The 20,070-nt window shown below is 41.0% G+C and overlaps 1 protein-coding gene across 3 annotated transcripts in view; it reads left to right on the forward strand.

Annotated features, from left to right (window-relative positions):
• CDHR3 (cadherin related family member 3) overlaps positions 13,694-20,070 on the forward strand; it is a 34,330-nt gene continuing 27,953 nt past the window's right edge. Inside the window, exons 1-3 of one of the 3 annotated variants that reach the window (XM_021384578.1) lie at positions 13,694-13,940; positions 16,313-16,515; positions 19,677-19,782. In XM_021384578.1, the coding sequence (XP_021240253.1) occupies positions 13,895-13,940; positions 16,313-16,515; positions 19,677-19,782 (355 nt within the window). In that variant the 5' untranslated portion in view covers positions 13,694-13,894. Of the gene's footprint in view, positions 13,941-16,312; positions 16,516-19,613; positions 19,783-20,070 lie in introns of all 3 variants that reach the window. The other 2 variants (XM_021384577.1, XM_021384576.1) reach the window with 2 other exon arrangements.

Raw genomic sequence — 20,070 nt, forward strand, 5'->3', positions numbered from 1 at the left:
ACACTTCTTTTCTCATGGCATTGCAGCAACTAATAACTTCAAACTACAATTGCAATTGTAGCCTTTGATGTGGGAAAGGCCACTGAAGTCAGAAGGCTTCATGTTACTGGGCTGAAAAATCTCACAGAATTTTATCTGTCTAAGCATATTTGGGCTGCCAGTCCTCTGTGGCAAGAGGTGTCTACTCTTCTGGTTAAAAGAACAATGCAGCCTTTTTTTTCTACACTCTGATTCCTAATGAAAATTAGCACAGTTGATACAACAACTCTCACAAATCTATTAATAGCATAAGCAGTGGAATTTCATTGAATTCTTTGTTCTGGTTACAGTAGAGTTGGGCACTGTTAAATATGTCCAAAGCTATTCTTAACCAACAAAGCAAAACTTTTGTCATGCTGTTATAAAGAAATACAGATAGGAAGTTTTGTATTTGTATATACAAATCGGTGGCTGTATGTAAAGAACAAATTGTGGTGGTGAGCAGACCCTAAAACAGTCCCTTGATATACACAACATTTAATAGGAATACAATATGAAATCCTAGAAATGGATAACTGAGTCTATGTTGGAGAGATTAGAAGTGGTCTTGTTTGAAGAGCTTAACAGATGCTCTGTGCCATGAACGTGTCTCCTGCATTTGTAGAGGGAAAACTTGAAGGGCATCTTTAGGTCATGGAGGGGCACATATATGGGTGAAATCCTCCATTTATTCAGTGTTTAATATTTTTGCCTACAGAAATTTTTACATCAGTTGACAAAGCACCCTCAGATTGCCCCTGTCAGTCTGAATCCTAGTGTGGCCAACTGTTCTGTTCAGTTCTCACATCACATTTTTGTCTAAGAGCATGCTGTACTGGCCATGGGATTATTGGTCCTAGGTTTTGCAAAATTTCCCATGCACGCTTTTAAAACAACAGCAGAGGATTATGAGAGCTGACAGATACCACAGACATAACTGTTTTCAGCAGCTACAACGGATGTTTTAGAAACATTTCCTTATTCAAATCTTCAGTTAGTTCAGGGCTGGTGAAATGCAGCCCTTCCTGTTGTTTCCTGTCCTCAGTGTATTCTCTGGGTACAATGACCTCAATCCTTTCTTGTTCTTCATCTGCCTACGTCACCTTGTAGATTGCTGCTCCAGGTGATTTGCAGGGCTGCCTCTCAAATCTGCTGCTCCTACAGCCATCCAGCCTTTGGGCAGGCTTCAGAAGAATTATGTCAGAATCATTATTCCATTAAAACGGAACCAGTTCTTGGAAGATATTTTAACTCACCAGCATTTTATTTCAAAAGGGCACATGGTTAAGAAGTTCTGTCAGTATCAAAACGTGTTATTTTAGGAACAGTGATGGTGCCACTGTCATTTTACTTTCCTTTTCTCTGTCCTTTACCTTCCTCTCAAACTTGACCTGACCTGGGATTAAACAATCAGAAATGTTGTCCTTGTAACTTATTTCTTTTACTAAAAGAGCACTAATAAGCTGACCTCGGCAAACAAAAGAAATGGAGTGGCAAAAGGTGAACAGTGGTACACATGTGATCCTTACTGATTCATTTATACCCATACTCAGCCTGCAGCACAATTGGCCACACATCAATGAGACAGAAGTTTTCTTTTCTCTCCACTCACTTCCCTACTCTGTTTACCTAAGCAGCAGGAGTCATCTTAGCAGTTGGTAGTGAGATAAGGTACAGAATCTAATTCATCTTCTTGTCCCTCAGGAAAGACTATTGGCAATTTTGAACAAATGTCTTATTCTAGCCAAGATTCTCTGAATGTAAATTGGGAAAGAAGAATTTCTCCAAATAATTACAATTTAAATGCTGAGTCCCTAATATACTTATTTCTTAGCTTATTTTGCTGATGTGAGTTGAATACATGCTTTAAGAAATTTCTTTTTCTGTGGTTGCTATGGTAAAAAGCAGGCCCCAGTCCTTTTACTAAAACCCATGAACTGCAATTAACTGTTTAATGTTGTAACATACAACAGCTCTAGTAACACCTTAACAGCTTTAAGCATGATACTCCACCATCTCAGCAGATGGTGATTTTTGGCATTCTGTGTTTTCAGTTTGTTCTTCTCCTTTATAATCCTTGCCATTATATCTTTTGAAAAATGCTTCTGGACTAACTTAATTGCAATTATATTAGACTGAGGCACACCTTGGATCTCTTTGTATTTTCATTAAAGATGACCGATAAATGAAAAAAAAAAGAAGTTGTATGTGTATCCTTGGCAGTAATTATAGAAGCAGATTTTAAAGTACATTAAGAATCTGTTTCTTCTCATCCGCAACCATAAAAGTACAGTCTCGAAATACCCTCTGTATACTATAGGAGCTCTACACATCAACAGCTGAGGAGATGTAATTGATTCTTTTGTGAAGAAAGAGCCACCCTGAATGTTTGTCAAGAGTCTGAATTAAATGAGAGTTACCAAATAAAACTTGTTTTAATAAGGGGAGTTGCCCTTTATTATTATTATTTCTGTAGAGCTGGAGACTAAATTCCCCATGAATTTTGCTCATTGTTTTAAAGATTTATGGCTTGCATAAATCTGTTTTAATGTGAAGATTTAACCATATTTAGCAAAAAAGTTGACCATGTCCAGACATTATCAAGAGCAAGATTGTCTGGTAAAATTGCTTTTAAATTGCACTCTTTCTCCCTTATTTGTATTCATTTTCTACTATATATTCTTTTTTTTTTTTTTTTTTTTTTCAGTTAGAAATGGATTCTTTGGTTTTAAAATCAGAAATGTTCTTCATTTTGCTCCTTGAAGGGATTTTGTATATTAAGCAGGCAAGGTACTCCAGGTGTAGATATTGTCTTACGTTATGTAATACGGGACCAAATAAATGATTTGCATTTTTTGGTACCTTCAGGAGCAGCAGCATTTCTTCCTTTTTAGGAAGAGAAAACAATGCAGAAAAAGGAAAAAGAACAGTTTTCCCAGAGTCATGGTGTGATAATTTTGCAGCTTCAGGTTTTAAAATATGAATGTCTCCTTCACAGCTCTTTCCTGGCTGGCTCCAGGTTTCTATGATTATTATTTATTCAGTGCTGATAGTATGTTTGACATTGTGCAAATATAGAAAGAGATATTCACGTGGACTCTCTGCCAGGATTTCCTAGTTGTCAGTGGCAGTGTTAGCCTCTTTAAGCAAAAGCTTGAGGCTGTCTTTAAAATGGAGATGCTTAACCATCCCTCCAACAAGCAGCTTCATACGTATGTCTATGGGAAACACTGTTCAAATGCACCCAGCAAAGCTCTGGGAGAATGGACCCAGTGGCGGTTAGTGTAACTAGGACAACAGCAGCACGTGGTAGCTCTGGCTGATCAAATCTTTAAGAAGAGATAGTCTTGATAGTTTCAAAAGCTGGAACTGCTTTATGGAAAGGTAACTGGGAGAATAAGTCCTCTTGATTTGACATCTAAATAATCAAACAAGGACTGTTTGCCTGAGTGCTTCATGCTTCATTTTTTAAAGCTGGTGTCTTCTGTGAAGTCCATGAACTGTCCTATAACTTATCTGTAGGATCTACTTACAGTCCATGTGCTTAGTTCACCCTGACAGTGAGATTGGTGTCCCTCAGATTGTTACTGCTACTGGCTTTGTCAGAAGCAGTATCTTCCCAATGGTAGCAGTGAAAGACTTTGTCAAGAATGAGTACCTCAGGTCAGTGGCATTTGACAAAAAAAAAACAAACACAAAATCCAAATCCAAAACCCAAAGTACACACACATTCATTAGGGCAACACAAATCACACATAGGAGACAGTATCAAAAAGCCCCACTTCCAGAAATGAATGTTTTACAGAAGCAGCTAAAGCAAAAAGACTCATTAAAAATACACAAACCTTGGAGGATCTGAAAGCTGAAGTCAAATGTATTGAGCTCCATCCATAGCTATGAAGAGGGATATATCAAATCTAATGAATAAATTGCAGATCCTGAGCTAGTCGGACTCTTTTTTTTTTTCCAAGGAAAAGAGAGCCCTCACATTTCTTTGCACTCCAAAAAGGCTTCCCTCTGCTTATAAGCAATTTTTACATGGAGCAAGATGCCTGGTTTACACTCAGAAGAAAAGTTTAATTAATTCTCATTTTACAAATCCTCCACAATATTTATTCAGAAGATTGGCAAATTCCAGAAAGTTCACCCATCCCTGAAAGAGAAGTTTTGTAAACAAATCTGGCAAGAAATTTGTATTAACAGCAGCAGCCCTGCTAATCTGTCAAGACGTAGTTTGTTTCTGACACTCGATTAAATTCTTTTTTGCTTAAGAATAGAAAGTAATTTGCTACAAACAAGCCATTTAGCTGGGACATGGTGACTGCCCCTCTGAAACTTCACAGAGCGTTTAATTCATTTCAGCAGAAAACAAGTAATAATATGCTTAGCACAATTCTTCTTCTTCTTTTTTTCCTTTTTCCGAAACAGAAGCGAGGCTAAATTCCTGTATTCACAAAAGAGCAACAGTGTTAGAAATTTCAAGGTCTGTAAACCTCATTTACAGTATATCCCACGACCTAGACCAGCATTAATCCACATCCTCTGGATACAAATGAAGGAAGTGTTTTGGGCTGTGGTTCCACAGGCACTTTCTTGCCCAGACCCTCTATGTCCTGGCCACTCCTTCCCGGACACGTCATCCTCAGTTCTTATCCAGAATCAATTCACAGATCCAGTTCCCTGGATCTCGGTAGAGCTGAATGGTTAGAAAAATCTGCCATTAGTGTCAACTGAGACAAAAGATACATGTATGGACATTGCTGCTCTTTACATTACCGCTGTTGAACCAACTGGACCGCCTGGTGCGTGAACATTTTGGGGTGTCATCTTGTTCATTCTAAAAAAGATTTGGCATTTCATCTCACTGCTTCCCCTTAGGATGGGAAAATAATTTGTGAATTTATTTTATGTCATAGCTTTCATAAAGCTGTGCGCAGCCTGGGGTAAAGGCTCAGCTGGTGCAAATGTCAGCAGAGCCGCAACAGCTCACACCAGCGAGGAAGCTGTCCAGCCTTCCTGCCACTTCCCCATCTCCTTCAAGCCTAAAAGGCTGATCCAGATCCCAGTGATGTCAGTGAGAGCTTTCTGTGCTGGATCCATCTCTGGGCAAGTGCGCATCCACTTAAATACAGCAGTTAAGATACTGGGCTAATGTTAGTAATCTTTTTCTGCCTACTACAACACCCAGACTGCCTGAGCTAGCCTTTGTCTCAGGCAAAAGCCCAAGGAAATTGGCTGGTTTTGTGTTGCATCTGAAAGGTCACTCTGCATCCCTGTGGACCAAGAGGTGTGGGGGAACTCCACAATTTGCAGCCAGCATCTTCATGCCTATTTCTGGAAGTTGTCAGCTTAGATATTTTAGCTAATCTTAGTCATGGAGGAGTGAGATTATAAAAGCGAGGGTTTTAGAGCATCACATTTATAGGTGCTTTAAAATACATTTATAAACATCTACCATTCTTGCTTTTCAAGTTCTTTTTTCATATGGAATCTTAATGTATATTTATGGACGCTCAGGGCAGTGCTGGTATTTGCTTCTTCTCTAATACCACACGTAAGGACTTTGCTAAGTGACCTTTCCTGTGAAGAAAAAAAAAGACTTAAAATCCCAGCAATGTTTGACTTCATACAGGAAATTCATTCACAAGTATTATTGTGAAGCTTTTTAGTGCTTAAGTAATTCCTCATTTGGGACGATCTGTGACATACATTTTTTTTTTCCAATCAGCATAGGAGAAGAAAAATCCCCTGTAAGGATTTATACTTGACAGTATGAAATACTTTATGAAATATAAGCAAATTAATTTTGCAGCCGTTTGCTTAATTGGGGTTCATGCTATTTGAAAGAAGATGGAGTTGTGGCTATCTCAAATATGCTAAATTTTCTCAGGTTGAAAAATATTATTCTTTCACACTGTTGACTCTGATTCCCTCTGTGATTTAATCCTTTTCTTTACATGCTTAGTGGGTAGTGTCACAGCTACGAGCAATAACATACCAATTAACTCAGAGGTACTGATGGGACAACTAAGTAGTTTTAAGTCAACGTATATAAATGTTATGTTGCTAGCTTGAAAATCTGGACATTGTTTGCAGCTGGAAGATTTGATTGTTTAATTGATTCTGAATTTCAAATTGCTTTTGCAAATCAACCACTGGTTTGAGTCTGCTCCAGATGGGCAATGACTGGAAGTTGTTATAATCTGGCATGTATTTGGTAGCATAGATAAGTGAGTTGACGGCCTCATTAAAAGTATCTCAGACATATGCACTGATTAAAAAACCCCTCATCACTGGCTCAGCAGGGGCTTGGCGGAGAGGAGATGAACTGCTCTCTCAACCCTAAGGGCTCTTTCTGGCATGACAATGGAAGGAAGTTTCTAATACTGCTGCCCACAGAGGTGATTGTAAAATATGTTATAGTCCAGTGTGTCTGCGTATGAAAGGAATGCAATACGGGATGGGGCAGTGCTCGTGTTCACTGCAGTTGATGGGGAAATACAGCCCATCACATCCTAAAGAACAGGGCTAAATATGGTCACATTGATTGTGTCCTGGTAGTGCCTGTTTTTTTCCCAGAGAAGCCTGGCGTTGCTATATAGCACGTCTGTGTGCATAACAGGTCTGCGTTTCATTCAGCTCGAGGCAGGTGAGCTAAACCTGATCCTGAGTGACTTCTTGTCAATCTGACTGCTAATTGCTAAAATATTAGGCAAGTACATTTGCACTTTTTCACAACCTCTGAACTAATATGAACATGGTCTCTTCTCCAAAGCATTTTGACTCAATTCCCACAACATACTTCTTCTTTTTTTTTTTTTTAATGGGATAACGTACTGTTTTGAATGACAAGCTTGGCAAAAACACTGACCAAGTTGACATCCCTGGCACATTTTTAATATGCTTTGTAACCCTGCCTACAGGAACTCAATGGCTTTCTCTGTAGACAGCTGGATTTCTGTGTGGCACTAGATGGCAATATTCCCTCAGCTCCAGCAGTGGTCAGGGGAGTGATGCGCAGCAAAGGGACACATTCTGACCCAGTAGCCTTGTTACCATCCATGTAGCTGGTAGGAGCTAGGTTTTGTGTCACTGAGGGCAGTCTGAGCTGCAGAGATTTTTTTCTCTCTCTGTACACTCCCCCACCTATCTTTACAACTTCACAGTTCTCTGTCAAAGCATTTCTTGGACAGGTATGTTTACTGCATGGGTTCTTCCATTTCATTAAGAAAGCTTTTGTGTTTTCAGGCAATTTCATGATGTTTGTGCTCAGATCCACAGGGAAGAAGTATCTACGTCTGGAGTACTGCACTGCTTTCTGCTGCCTTTTGGCTATTGATGTGGTGATAAACTCAGTCAGGTCATTACTCAGATGCAGTATTGCTTCGTACCACTCATTGGTGACTCATTTTTTTCACTTGTGTTTGTTCTCAGATAAAATAAGCATCATGTGAACTCAGTGACCATAAAAAAGTGTTCCTGTATCTGTACCCAGATGAATTTGGCCTATCCTTGTTTGATATCACTAAAGGTTTTTTTCTGATCTCAAAACCCACAGGCAGCAAGGAGCAGAGCCAGCTATGAATATTGCATTAACTTCTTTGTGTAGCTGAGACTGTGTTTGTCTTCAGGACACTCTTTTTCAGGCCCAGATCTATTGAAATAGCACTTCACATTCCCCTCACCACATAATGTTTTTCTCAGATTACAAACCCACTCCCATGCTGCCATAGCTCTGCCCAGGGTGGTGGCTGAATCACCATCCCTGGGGGTGATCAAGAAACATTTAGATGTTGTACTAAGGGATGTGGTTTAGTGGGGAAGTGTTGGTGGTAGGTGGACGGTTGGACTGAATGATCTTGGAAGTCTTTTCCAACCTTGGTGATTCTATGATCCTAAGATCCCAAAGCCATACCCACTGCCTCCCTTATCCTCTTATTGCATGTCTCCGTGTCCTCAGATCAGGACCCAGCTTTGCATGTCCTACCTGTTTTCTTCCACTCCTCAACTTTCCCTGAACTTCCTCCACTATTTCCCTTTACCATCAAACATGCTATAGCCCCTGCTTCAATCCTCTACTTCATAAGTCTTTGTCCTCACATTCTTGTGCCACATAGCTGAGAAAATTGTAGTGTTACTGTGGTGGTATTGCTGAGCACAAGACTGGTGATGATAGGACTGAGGCTATGTACCCTGCATCAGCCATCAGCAGGTGAAGTGCAGTAATGTGATGGAGAGAGAAGCTGACAGGATCACCACAAGCACGGAGCCCTGAATAAGTCACTCTGCACTTACGTCAGGCCCCTCCTAAAAGAGCATTGTCCTCTGCTGTGAAGTAGTGAACTGTCTTCAGCCGTCCTGTTCCAAAGATGGAGGAACTTAAGTGTAAGAAAGTGTCCCCCTCTGAGTGACACTCCACTATGTGAGCCCCTGCCCTGTGCCCAGCTTTACTCTTTTCTGTTAATTCCATACTCTTTTTGAAAATAGTGAACATAAAAATATTTTATTTGTGCAGAATGCAAAGTCATTTTTGCTGAATATAATCAATCCCTTTTGCTGAATAAAGTAAACAGAATGCAGTGCGGTTTGTGATGCAAAGGCCTGTTTAAATAATTCTCAGTGGTATATTGAAGTATATGCCTAAGTGAAGTGCATCATGTTGTGTACATAGAAACCTCAGAGTTTCTGCACCCATATTTACCCAGAGCATTCTTTCTTGTTGCATTTGCATCATTTGCTACTTCAAGTCCTTGTTTATATATTTACCAATCATTCCCGGTGGCCAGGCAATTACAGTAACAGACAAATTTGTAATCTGCAGTAAATACTGTATCCCAAGGTACAAGGTATCACCACATGAGCTCAGGCCTCGATCCAATTTCCAGCACTCAGAAGACTTCATCAACCTCAGTGCATTTTTCACTGAATCTTCACGTGTGCAGGAATTTAAAGACAACTCACATGATTAAAATTCAAGCGACATACGTGGTTGGCATGGACAAGAGGCAGAAATTATTGCAAGTTTTGGATGTTCTAAATCACCATGTCATTTTGATCTTGAACCACAGAACACAAAGTAGTTTCTGGTAACATCTACTTTTGCTCAACTGAGTGAATAATGAAGCTTGTGTTTCACCAACCTTAATGTAATACTGTGTTTGTTTCAACAAAGCATAGTATTTTTAAACAGCACAAAAACTTCTTTAAGGGAAAAACATTTTGCAACAATATGCTGTTTAAAGTCATGGTATCTTACAATTGGCACCACTGAACTTGGCACTCCTCTGGACTTTCTGTGTGGCCCTGGAGAAATCACTTAACCTCTCGGTAAGTGAGGACTCAGGTATATGGGGCTGGATGGGGCCGTGGGCAACCTGATCCAGTGCTTGATCTAGCGGTTGACAACCTTGCCCATGGCAGTGGGGTTGGAGCTAGATGACTGAGGTCCCTTCCAACCCAAGCCATTCTATGGTTCTGTGATATGATCCTGTATCTAGAACTTTATTGAACTAATTTCAGTGTCTTATCAATACTTACTTATAAATATCTTGAGTGTCAAATAGATAAGGCCAGGCTCTTTTCACCCCAACAACAGAACAAGGAGTGATGGGCACAAATGGGAGTTGCCTGGAGAGGTTGTGGAGTCTCCTCTGGAGATACTGAAAACCCACCTGGATGCTTTCCTGTGCAACCTACTGTAGGGAACCTGCTTTAGAAGGGAGTTGGACTAGATGATCTCCAGAGGTCCCTGCCAACCCCTATGATTATGAGATTCTGTGATCCACTGTCTACCTCCATCCACATTTGGAACAACACAACAGGAAGGAAGGCGGAGGTTGAGCAGGCAGGATGGAGTAGAGGAAATAGGAAGGATCAGAACTATCTTAATGCCTTAGTGTCCCCTAAAGTGAGTGCTCAAATTCTCAAGTTACGGAATAAGTAGAAAATGACAGACTCCTGGGATTCATTTTTCTTTTGCAAATGTTCTCATCCATAAGGCATATAACCAATGGAGCAACGAGATAACTTGTTCTCTGTTCTGACTACAACTATGTTTTCAGGCTTCTATATGTACTCACCCAGATTTTAGGCTGTCCTTTACTTGAACCTGGATCCCATAAAAGCCCTTAATGTGATGGAAGTGCTTCTTATTAACAGACACCGAAGTTAATTATCGAGATGACTAGCAAGTTTACGTGTTTACAAGTCAATGCTAGAAAATAGATGGCGCAAATATCTGTCTGGGACTTTTTTACATAATTGCATGGGATTGGTTACTAAACTTGCTGAGCTGGGATCATGAGATTAAGATAGCCTGGATACTACTCATGGCTTTTAGCTTGCTCTTGTTACTCACAAATAGTACAGAGGAAGCTTTTAGCTGAGAAATCAAATGAAATGGTGCATAAGTTTTTGGTGTAGGATGCTGAGGTACTCTTTTAATATTTTAGGAAAGGTTACCAAGGCAGCGGATGGAGAAGCTGTACTGTTTGAAGATAGAGGATAGGAAAATAAAAGCTGACAATCTGAGTAATTTGATTGCTGAAATACCAATAAATACCCTTGACCTGAAGTTGGATCAGGGGTAGGAAAATTCTCATTAAGCTGCTCAATTCTTAGTGGGTATTTATAACAGTAAGAGCAAAATGCCTCCTTTCCTGTGGGTTGGCTACACAAAAGAGAGCCACTGCTCTAGCTGAAATAGCCATTAATGAGAAAATTATGTCTTGAACCTCTGATGTGTTTGAAAAGTGAGAGAACATTTTTTTCCTGTTAGCAGACTAGAAGTCAGTTGAAAATTAAATGCTTAGAAAAAAAGAGTCCTGAAGCTGCACATGTTGTTATGCAAGGAGACTGCTTCTCTGATGCCGGCCTCTGTTAAAATCCCTCCGTTTCCTGAGGACAGGCAATTGGAAGTTTGCACTTCAGATTTTGCTCTTTTCTACCTGATATCCTCACTTTCCGTGTGCTTTATCTCTGCATCCCAGCCTAAGACAGGAGCAGTCTCTCACATGCTGATCTGTTGGACTTTCCCCTGAACCAAAACACCTTAATTTCTTGAAAGGTGCAACACCTTCCTCTCACACTCTCCATCTTACCTGATCCTGCAGAATACATTTTTTCAGAAATGTGTTTTTTTCAGCAGTTCTCTAAAATGCCCAGGTTTCAAATCATCTTGGAATACAAAGAATGATTAAAAACCCAACTCCTTCCTTGACCTTTTCATGTGCTCCAATTAATTTTTTCCTCCCTCTGCTTTGCCTGCAAACTCCCTGGCTGCACTCTCGCCTGCGCTGCCCTGACCTCTTTTCATCTGGCTGCTTCATACCCAGATAGATTTCATTCCTGCCCTCCGTGCAGCAGCAGAGCTCACTGCCAGTGAGCTCCTCCTGCCTTACTCACCTTTTCTAACTCATCTCTTCCTCAGAACCTCTATATTTGCCAATATGGATATACTTACTGATATTATTTGATTTTCTTCCAATTTGGGGCTCTGTTAGCTCTGGCATCTTTCTCAGATTCCTCACAACCTGACAGGACAGATCAGGGAACCACAGAAACCAACTCAGCAGGGGAATACAAAGAAGAGAGGCCAAGGGAGGTACTGAGAGGTACCAACAGTGCCCAAAGGAGGAAGAAAGAGCCAGAGCCTTTCTGCTCACAGGCACTCCTCCCCCTGGCTGCCCTTTTCCCCCTCCTCCCTTGCTCTGTGCCTCCTCCCTGTCTCCCTGGTCACCTCTGTGGGATCTTCTCACAACATGCTTGAACCAAGAGGCTTATCAGTGACTACCTGGAAACCCTGGAGAAAGATTTAGAGAGAAAACATATTAACTGTTCCATGGAAATTCACACAGCACCTGAAATTTGTTGCCCTTCCAGGAGAAGCTGAGGAGAGGCTGGCATTTTAAGCACATATACATCTTCCAAATGCTTTTACCGTCCATGTCTCCAAGATTCCTCTATGGTGTCCTTGGTACAAGATATGCTGAGAAAAATCTGATTTGTGTCTTTGGATACTAAACTCCTTTTGAAAGTAGATCCGTGTGGATTCTCATACGAAGGAAGGAAAAAACAAAGATGCTGAAGCATGTATTTGTAGGCAAAAAAGAACACCAAACAACAAAACAAACAACCACCACCACTAACAAACTCTCTAAAGCAGCCAAAGAATGAAGAGAAAGAAAATAAAGGATAAAAAACCGTGATCTCTGAGTTCTGGCATGGCTTGGCTATTCGGAGCTTAGGATGGGAACTGTCTATCAAACTAGATGCTAAACAAATGTAAATACGTATCTGAAAGACTTTAAAATTTAGCCTTTGTGTTTCTTTAGCTCTTCAAAGAGCAAAAGAAATAGCAGTATGATGAGAAAGATTAGACGTTACATCTAGAAGGAAGGGAAAAATCTAGCAGCAGTTTCATGCTATTCTGGTAATTTGTAAACAATTATGTACTTATTGCCCAGGCCTCGTTCATGTCTGTGCACACAGATCTCATCCTTGTGAGGTGTTCATTCAGGTCAAAAGCATCTTTGCAGACCCAGGAAATGCATGTGAAGGGCTGGGCAATGACCTGGTATGTACAGGGACAGGTCAGATTTTTCTTCTGCTATGAATACATATGCATTAATATCTTATCAGCATAATTAGGTCATTTGAGGGTGAGGCTTCCCATATATATATATATAGCTAATATAGTATGTAGGCCCACATTTCCCGGGGTAGTGGAAGATTAGCTTCCTCAGTAACACAGCCTGGTGCAGTATATGCTTCCAGGTGACATAGTGGAACCATATTTGCTTGTAGGCCAAGGCCATATCTGGACTTAGCAGACTCTAGAAGCACAGCTCAACCATCAAATGGATGTTTCTTACAATTCCCCAAAGCAATATCACCGGGACAGCCACAGCATTGTGCAGAACCATCCAGAGATACATCTGGAGGCTCACAAATCGGTGTTGTTTCTCCAGAGCTGTGTTAAACTTGAATCACTAGCTCCTACCTCTTAGCAGAGCTGGTAAGTTTGTGTGGAGGTATTTGAGAACCAACTGACAAATTCTTGAGCAACTGGATCTAATTGGGCCTGCTCTAGGCAGGGTGTTTGACTAGGTGACCTCCAGAAGTCTCTTCCAACCAAAATTATTCTGTGAGTTGATACTGATGCACCTATATTGCATCCAGGTCCACCAGTTCCAGTATTAGTGTCACTTCTATAACATGTTTCACCAAAAATGCTAGGACTGCCCTTAGGTCAAAAAAGTAGAAGTTGCGCAAGTGTATTGTGGGCTAGCTGTCTAAATGCCCAATCCAAGGAACCAGTGCACTTTGCATGGTGGTCCATGCTGTCCCTGAGACAGCTATGACAAAGCTGACTTTGTCACGTGCATGTGCTGCAGTCTCACCTCTAGATATGCAGTGAGTGTTCTGAGTAATTCTCTGGTACTTGGTGAAATGAGAAAAAATCAGGTTTCTGGTGTACGTAAGAAAGTGTGAGTAATTGATCCTAGTCTGTGAAGAGAGCACCTCGTTTGCCAGAGCTATGAAAGCAGTGCAGTATTTCCACATTTAGAACTTCCTAGATTCTTTTCATAATGCTTCAATAAATAAGATCATTCCAATGAAAGGATTATTCATGACTGTTTTCTCAAGTGTGGCCCAGGTCTGTGGCTGGAGTGCGAGCAAGGAGCAGTTCCCTGGCAAGCAAACAAGCTGACGGTGTTTAGAAACTCCCTTAGAGACATGGTCCTTTGTTTTATTTCTCACCCCACATGACAAAGAGGAAGAATTTAGGTGGAACAGATTGTAAACGGGGGAAAACATACCATGGTCTTCCTTCAGTTGGCATCCTGAGGACGTGAAGGACGGGGTTGTAAAGGCAATGAAGAGCACGTTCCTTCTCTTCATTTTGCTGGGAGTAGTATCCGGTAAGAACATGATTTCATTATACTGCTAAAATTAGAACACTGTTGGCTGTTGTACTTTCTCTTGGGAACTTTATAATACATATTTAGGGATCAGACATGGATGGAAAAAATCAAGTAACAATTATTTTCCTACTGAAATAGATTAAGCTCTGTGGTTACAGCAGTATAATGAAGAGAATATGACCCCTCACAAGACTTTTTTCTGGAAGAGGCACTCCAGTGTGCAATAGCTACTGCTCAGTATGACAGTGTTGGAGTGGGAAAGGAGGTCACAACTGCCAGAAACACTATCTACTCTTAATACCATAGCATTGTCCTTTCAAATAAAGTTAACATTTCTATGCAACAAGCAACTGAACAGAAAAACACTTATGGCGAATATTAGGAGGGTATCAGTATTTTTGCTCAGCATAAAAACACAAAAATTTTGCGAATAGGTACATGTTAGCTACTTAAAATAGATCTACAAACTGCAATCTGTGTGACTGATAGAGTTGTTTGTAGCAAGCTGTCTTCCCAGGTAGGATCACCTCACTCTCACGAAACTGAAAGAATTCTTCCAGTCCTCAGAAACCTGCCAGCATTTGGTGTTTTCTTTGATGCCCCCCTGACTTTTATCAGGGCACTGTTTGTGAATCTCAGCTGGTCCTGAAGAACAGTATTTGTCTCACCAATGTGGTTTATGGGAAGAGAAAAGCTTGAAGGTGTGACTCAAGCCCACTGTAAAGGTTAACGAATCGCAGATAATTAGGGCTTGAATATACGTATACTTCCAGAAGACATTCCTATAACTGCTTTATACTGGGCTCAGAACTTGTTAATGATTGGGGCTGGTAATTCTGATAAATAATGTGTTAAATTTCTTCAGAAATGGTTCATCCTCTGAAATGAGGAGGTAACCAAGGACTTGCGGAAACGGAGGGCTTTTGTAAAATCAGCTGGAAGAAGAAGCAGCCATTTAGATATAGTATGGAAAATTTCAGTTAAAAAAAGAGCAAAAAGTAAGCACTTACTGTTTAGAAAGACAAAAAGATGAATCCTGAGTAAACAGACCTCTTCAGAGATAATATAAAAATAGAAACTATTTTTAAATATATTTCTAAGTGTTATAAATGATTTCAGTGACTTTGTAAGTGGTTTCCATCAATGAACTGTGACTTGTTTTAAATACTGGATACTGAATACTGCCCACAGGTTACATTCAAAGCTCAGCTCCACTTGTGGAAGTGTATCCCCAGAAGTCACTCTCAGCTGAATCTCATTTACATAGGCAATTTTTAATGTCTATGTTTTCAAGAATCTTGAAGAACATTGATAAAAGCTTAGTCCTTCTCTGGGATTTGGGAAGAGAGTCCATAGTACTCTGTGTTTTGCCTCATGGACTCATCTATCACTATTGCTTTTGCTTCTCAGGAAGCAAGGACACTAGGACACTTGGTCTTTGGTCCTATGGAGAACAGTTATTTGAGAGTTCAGTAATAGAAGCAATATCTGTCACACAAACACAAATCATATGTAATCTGTCCCTAAAATGCTCCCAAATGTTGCTAGTGAGTCAGAGAAAGAAAATTTTTGATAGTTTAAGGCAAAAGTCACCAAGGCTTCTTCTAATGTCATTTGAAACTCCTTGAGCTGAATTCTCCCCTCCAGATTAAAGACCCTGCTGCCATTGAGGGATGGCAATTGTAGAGCCTCTCTGGGGGCTGATGTAGGCCATTCTTCCCCAGCCACATGAGGAGGGGCAGGGGGACATGGCTCTGTCTCACTATTCAGAGGAGCTGCAACACAGCACATTTCCCTTTGGCATTCCCAAGGCTCAGGCTGGGCATCCAGGTGCGAACATGCTGCAGCCCTGATGGCCTCAGAACGGTCACCCTAGCAGCTTTTTACCTTGCAGCTGCCCAGCAAAAATAAAGACTTCATGGTACTTTTGCTGCAGTAGCTGCTGGGACATGAACAGCCTGCCTTTTGGTGAGCAGGATCTGCTGCTGTCCTGGCACACAGCGCATGGAAAGTTTGACTGATGGCAGCCAGCTTTCTTGGCAAGTGTTCTGGGTAAGCCGTCAGCATTCAGTCCTTCTCAGTCTCATTGAGGTATGTTGCCAGTCTGTGGATATGAAGGCAAGCAATGCAGTAACAATATTGCTTAAACATCAGCTACCTGAGGTGACAATAGAATAGTACTGAATTAGAGAAAAGATCAATTCTTCTGCCATTAGTACTGGGCTTACTGCAGTGCAACACCACCATTCATGAGCAAAAGGAGAATCAGGGCATTTTGTGCTCATTAATGGCATCTCTTGGCAGCAGCTGTGTGCTCCTGCCAGTCTGAGACTCCTAGAAGTAATTTTTCATTCATTTTCATCTTGCAGGAAGAAGAACCCCATTGCTTAGGGGCTTACCTGCAACAAGGACCGTTGAAGAAAATGCACCAGCCGGTGTCTCCATTTATACCTTCAATGTAACTGGTTCTCCATTGTCTTCTGGAGTTGTTGCAATACATCCTACCATAGTTAATTCGAACCCACTTACGGAAGCATTTGCTATTGTATCCGCAGGAGATCTTGTGTACAGGGTGAGTTTTCTGTTCAGTTTGAGCAATGCTCAGTCCTGTCAGCTGATGGCTCCTGGATTGCTGAGAACTGGCAGTGCACGGTGACTCATCTGTTAATCAGAAAGGTGTTGTAAATGCAGACTGTAGTACTATTTGGACATGCTGCAATAGAAATGACAAATGAGTAGCAACACTGATTGCAATTTTAATTGCATCTAGGCAGAAACCACTCATCACAATAATTCTGTTTATTCTGTGATAGAAAACATGATTTTCTAGAAAATGTGAGGTTAAGAAGGGCATATAGGACCAAGTTTTGTTTTGTGGGTTTATCTGTAAGTTATCTGTAAGTTTTTCAACCTACTTAATATGAAATTGCTGTGAATTTAAAGCGGATTATTTAAATCATACGGAACTCCTGTTTGGACACTCCCACCTAGAACAAAAATGAGTTTGACTTGCTTCCAAAACAGCATATGCTGAGTCAGATCAAAGCTGTGTTTAACTCTGAATGGGAGCTGTGACCCGTGAGGAAGTCACTTTGAGGTATGAAGTTATCACACACATCCCTGATCTATTTCTGTCTACTGCGTGCTCTTGTTCTATGTCAAATGCAAGGCAGTTTCTATTGGCTCCAGCTAGCTTTCGTTGCTGGATAAATTAGCAAGCATTGCCTCACATTTGTCACTAGCAGTGAGTGTTCAGAGGCGTGATGGCTTGTCACTCCATTGCAGCCCACTTGTGTGTCTGAGCCTCAACAGTGACACTCTTGAGCACCTTTGAAAGATACTGATAGATATTGAGTAGAGTCTTAAAAAAATAATTTAATACATTTTTCTGGGTGTTTCCAAGGAGGTTTCTTGGAAGTTCTTCAATTCCTAGGCTGTATTTTGGCATTCTGAATTAAAGCTGTCCCTTCCGCTGCAAAACATAGTCCTTTTCTATGCCCTCTCATTCCTGTCCTGTGCCATTTCTGTACTGTGCAGCACTGTGGGCTGCTTGATGAGTGGGACTGGAAAACTAATCTGAAGGAAAAATGACACTACTAAAAGTCTCTGGCACTCTGAAGTCATTTCTTACCACAGCTCCATTACTGAAATTGCCTGTGAGGACCTTGTATATCTTGCCTGAACTGTAACTGTTACTGGGATTTCCTAACCCACTTGAGGAACTGGAATGAAGTGATTCGACCAGTGAATATCAGTCATGAAAATCTCATAAAGAAAGCTAGATACAAATTGTACTAGTGAGCAGTTGACTGAACACGTGCAACCCACAAGGCAAGGATAAATGCTCATGAGTGTCCTTAGTTAATTTATTTGATGAACTTTGATACTTTTATTTATTTACACTATTTTTAGCAGATTGGTAGAACATTTTCCAAGAGTAATGTGGTCCAAAATGAGATACCTCAGCTCTACTTACTGCCATTAAATCCTTGCTAAGATACAAGCAATATTTTGTATGTGAGTTTTGGGGCCTGCAGCTTAGGTAAGTACCTGTTAGCACAGGTTCTCCTGTATTTGTGAACCAAATTAATCCTTTTGCAGCAAGCCTGGGCAATATCACACTTCTTGATATGTTTTGGGGTTTCTGAGAAGGTCATGGTTACTGAGATATGAGCACTGTGCTGAGGGCATGAAAATACATTGCTGCCCAAAGCTATCTTGATGTGATGCTCCCTCTGCTCCCCAGGACCGAAGGGGAAAGCAAGGAGCAGTGAGATTCTTGGGTGGAGTGAGGGGTGGGCAGTTATGGAGTGACTCAAGGTGCTGCTCACTACATCTGCAGCTGCTTCAGGTGTGTGGATGCTGCCTTTATCAGTAAGCATTGCTCCTGCCTGGAACTGAGGTAAGCCACTCACAGCCTACACCAGTGGCAAGACATTCTTCACAAGTGCAGCCTCAGAAGAGATTATCTAGATTCACACCTTCACTTGTGAAGTCTCTATAAAGGAGTGTGGAATAGAGTTTCCAGAGAATAGCTATTTCATACAGAAGGCAAAAGAAATTTGTGATTCTGCTCACTTTCCTCCAACTGTCTTCATTAATTGTATCTGTTTTGGATTCTATCTTCTAATTTTGCTGACACAACTTCTGCATTTGTCCTCTGGTCATGACATCTCAGCTAAAATCAAGGATTTCTTTCATAGTTCCCCTCCTACACCCTCTCTGGACTCTTCCCTTTTGCAGTATTGTGAATAACCTGACATAACCTGCCCTCCTCACACACGTTGTGAGACCCAACTCTTCCCCCTCTCGAGGTCCACAGCACTTTACCACCAGAGTTCAGGCTTCATACTTCTTTAGCTACACAAAGTTAGTAGCCACCTTTTCCTTTCTTGTACCAAGAAAGGAAAGTTCTTGCTTCTTTATCAGCTTCCGCAGTGAGGATCGTAGCATACAACTTTCGGCATCCTGCTCTTGCTCTGGCCCAGGCCTACGTCCAGGCCTGGGGCCCCCAGCACAAGAAAGGGACTGGTAGGCTTTAAGTTCCCTTCCAACTCAAGACATTCAATGATCACCTTCTGTGTTAAGGGGTGACGTGCAAAGCTGGAAGCCTTTGAAAAAAAATCTCAATAAATCAAACATTTGCATTACCAGGCTTACAGAACATAAGGCTTATGTTAATTTTTAATTAGTTCAATTTCCCCAAGCAGTTCTGGTCTTGCTCTCATGCAATGTGCTCTTGCAGCTCACTCCTTCCTGTGGTTTCCTGCAAGTCTTCTCCCCGACCCACTTACAAAGGGAAGGGCCTTGTTCCTGCTGGGCTGTACAGACTCCTGCTGCATGCTCCTTCCTGCAAAGGAGATGTGCTTGTGGCCATGAAGGAGACACACTGCTTTCCAGGCAGGACAGTTCCTGCTGGGCTTTCTCCTCCCCAAACTGTCCCTCACACGTGGGGTTCTTGCATTGATCCATGAGGCCACAACTATCTGGTCTGTCTGTTCTTTTTTCTCACATTTCTGCCACCGTCAAGTGCTGTCTCAGTAAGTAGAAGATGATCTAAAATGCTCACTGCTTGTTGTTGGCAAGTGTTCCTTTACTTGTATTCACTTCTATAGACCGTAACTTACATCTCTTGCGTGATGTGCTAATAACATTTCTTTTTATCTTCAGGTTGTTACCACTGGAAACCCTATCCTAGATTATGAAACTATGCCAAAGCGCTTTGATTTACAGATTTTTGTTGAAGATAGTGCTGGGAGAACTGACCTCAACACACTGACTGTCCAAGTAGCAGATAAGAATGAACGTCCTGTATTTCGGGGAAATATGGCAATTCAAAGTAAGATAATGGTGGCATCTGAAAAGAGCAGCACTCAAAAAGATGACATCAGATACAGAATGTAACAGCACACAGTGCCTGTAGTTAAAGTGGTCCAAATATTTTCCTATAGGAAAACAAGGGTGGAAACAAGGGTTTTCTATCAAAGCTTTATTTTACACAAGTATTTGGTATGCTTCATCTCCAGAAATGCCCTTTTAGTTTTCTTGAAGATTTGACTATAAATGATTAAGACATTTAAATGCATTTGAAGTTTGAAAAAAAGAAAGGAAGAAAAAAGAAAGCAGT

The sequence above is a fragment of the Numida meleagris genome, chromosome 1 (genome assembly GCF_002078875.1).
Source record: "Numida meleagris isolate 19003 breed g44 Domestic line chromosome 1, NumMel1.0, whole genome shotgun sequence".
NCBI classification, from domain to species: Eukaryota; Metazoa; Chordata; class Aves; order Galliformes; family Numididae; genus Numida; species Numida meleagris.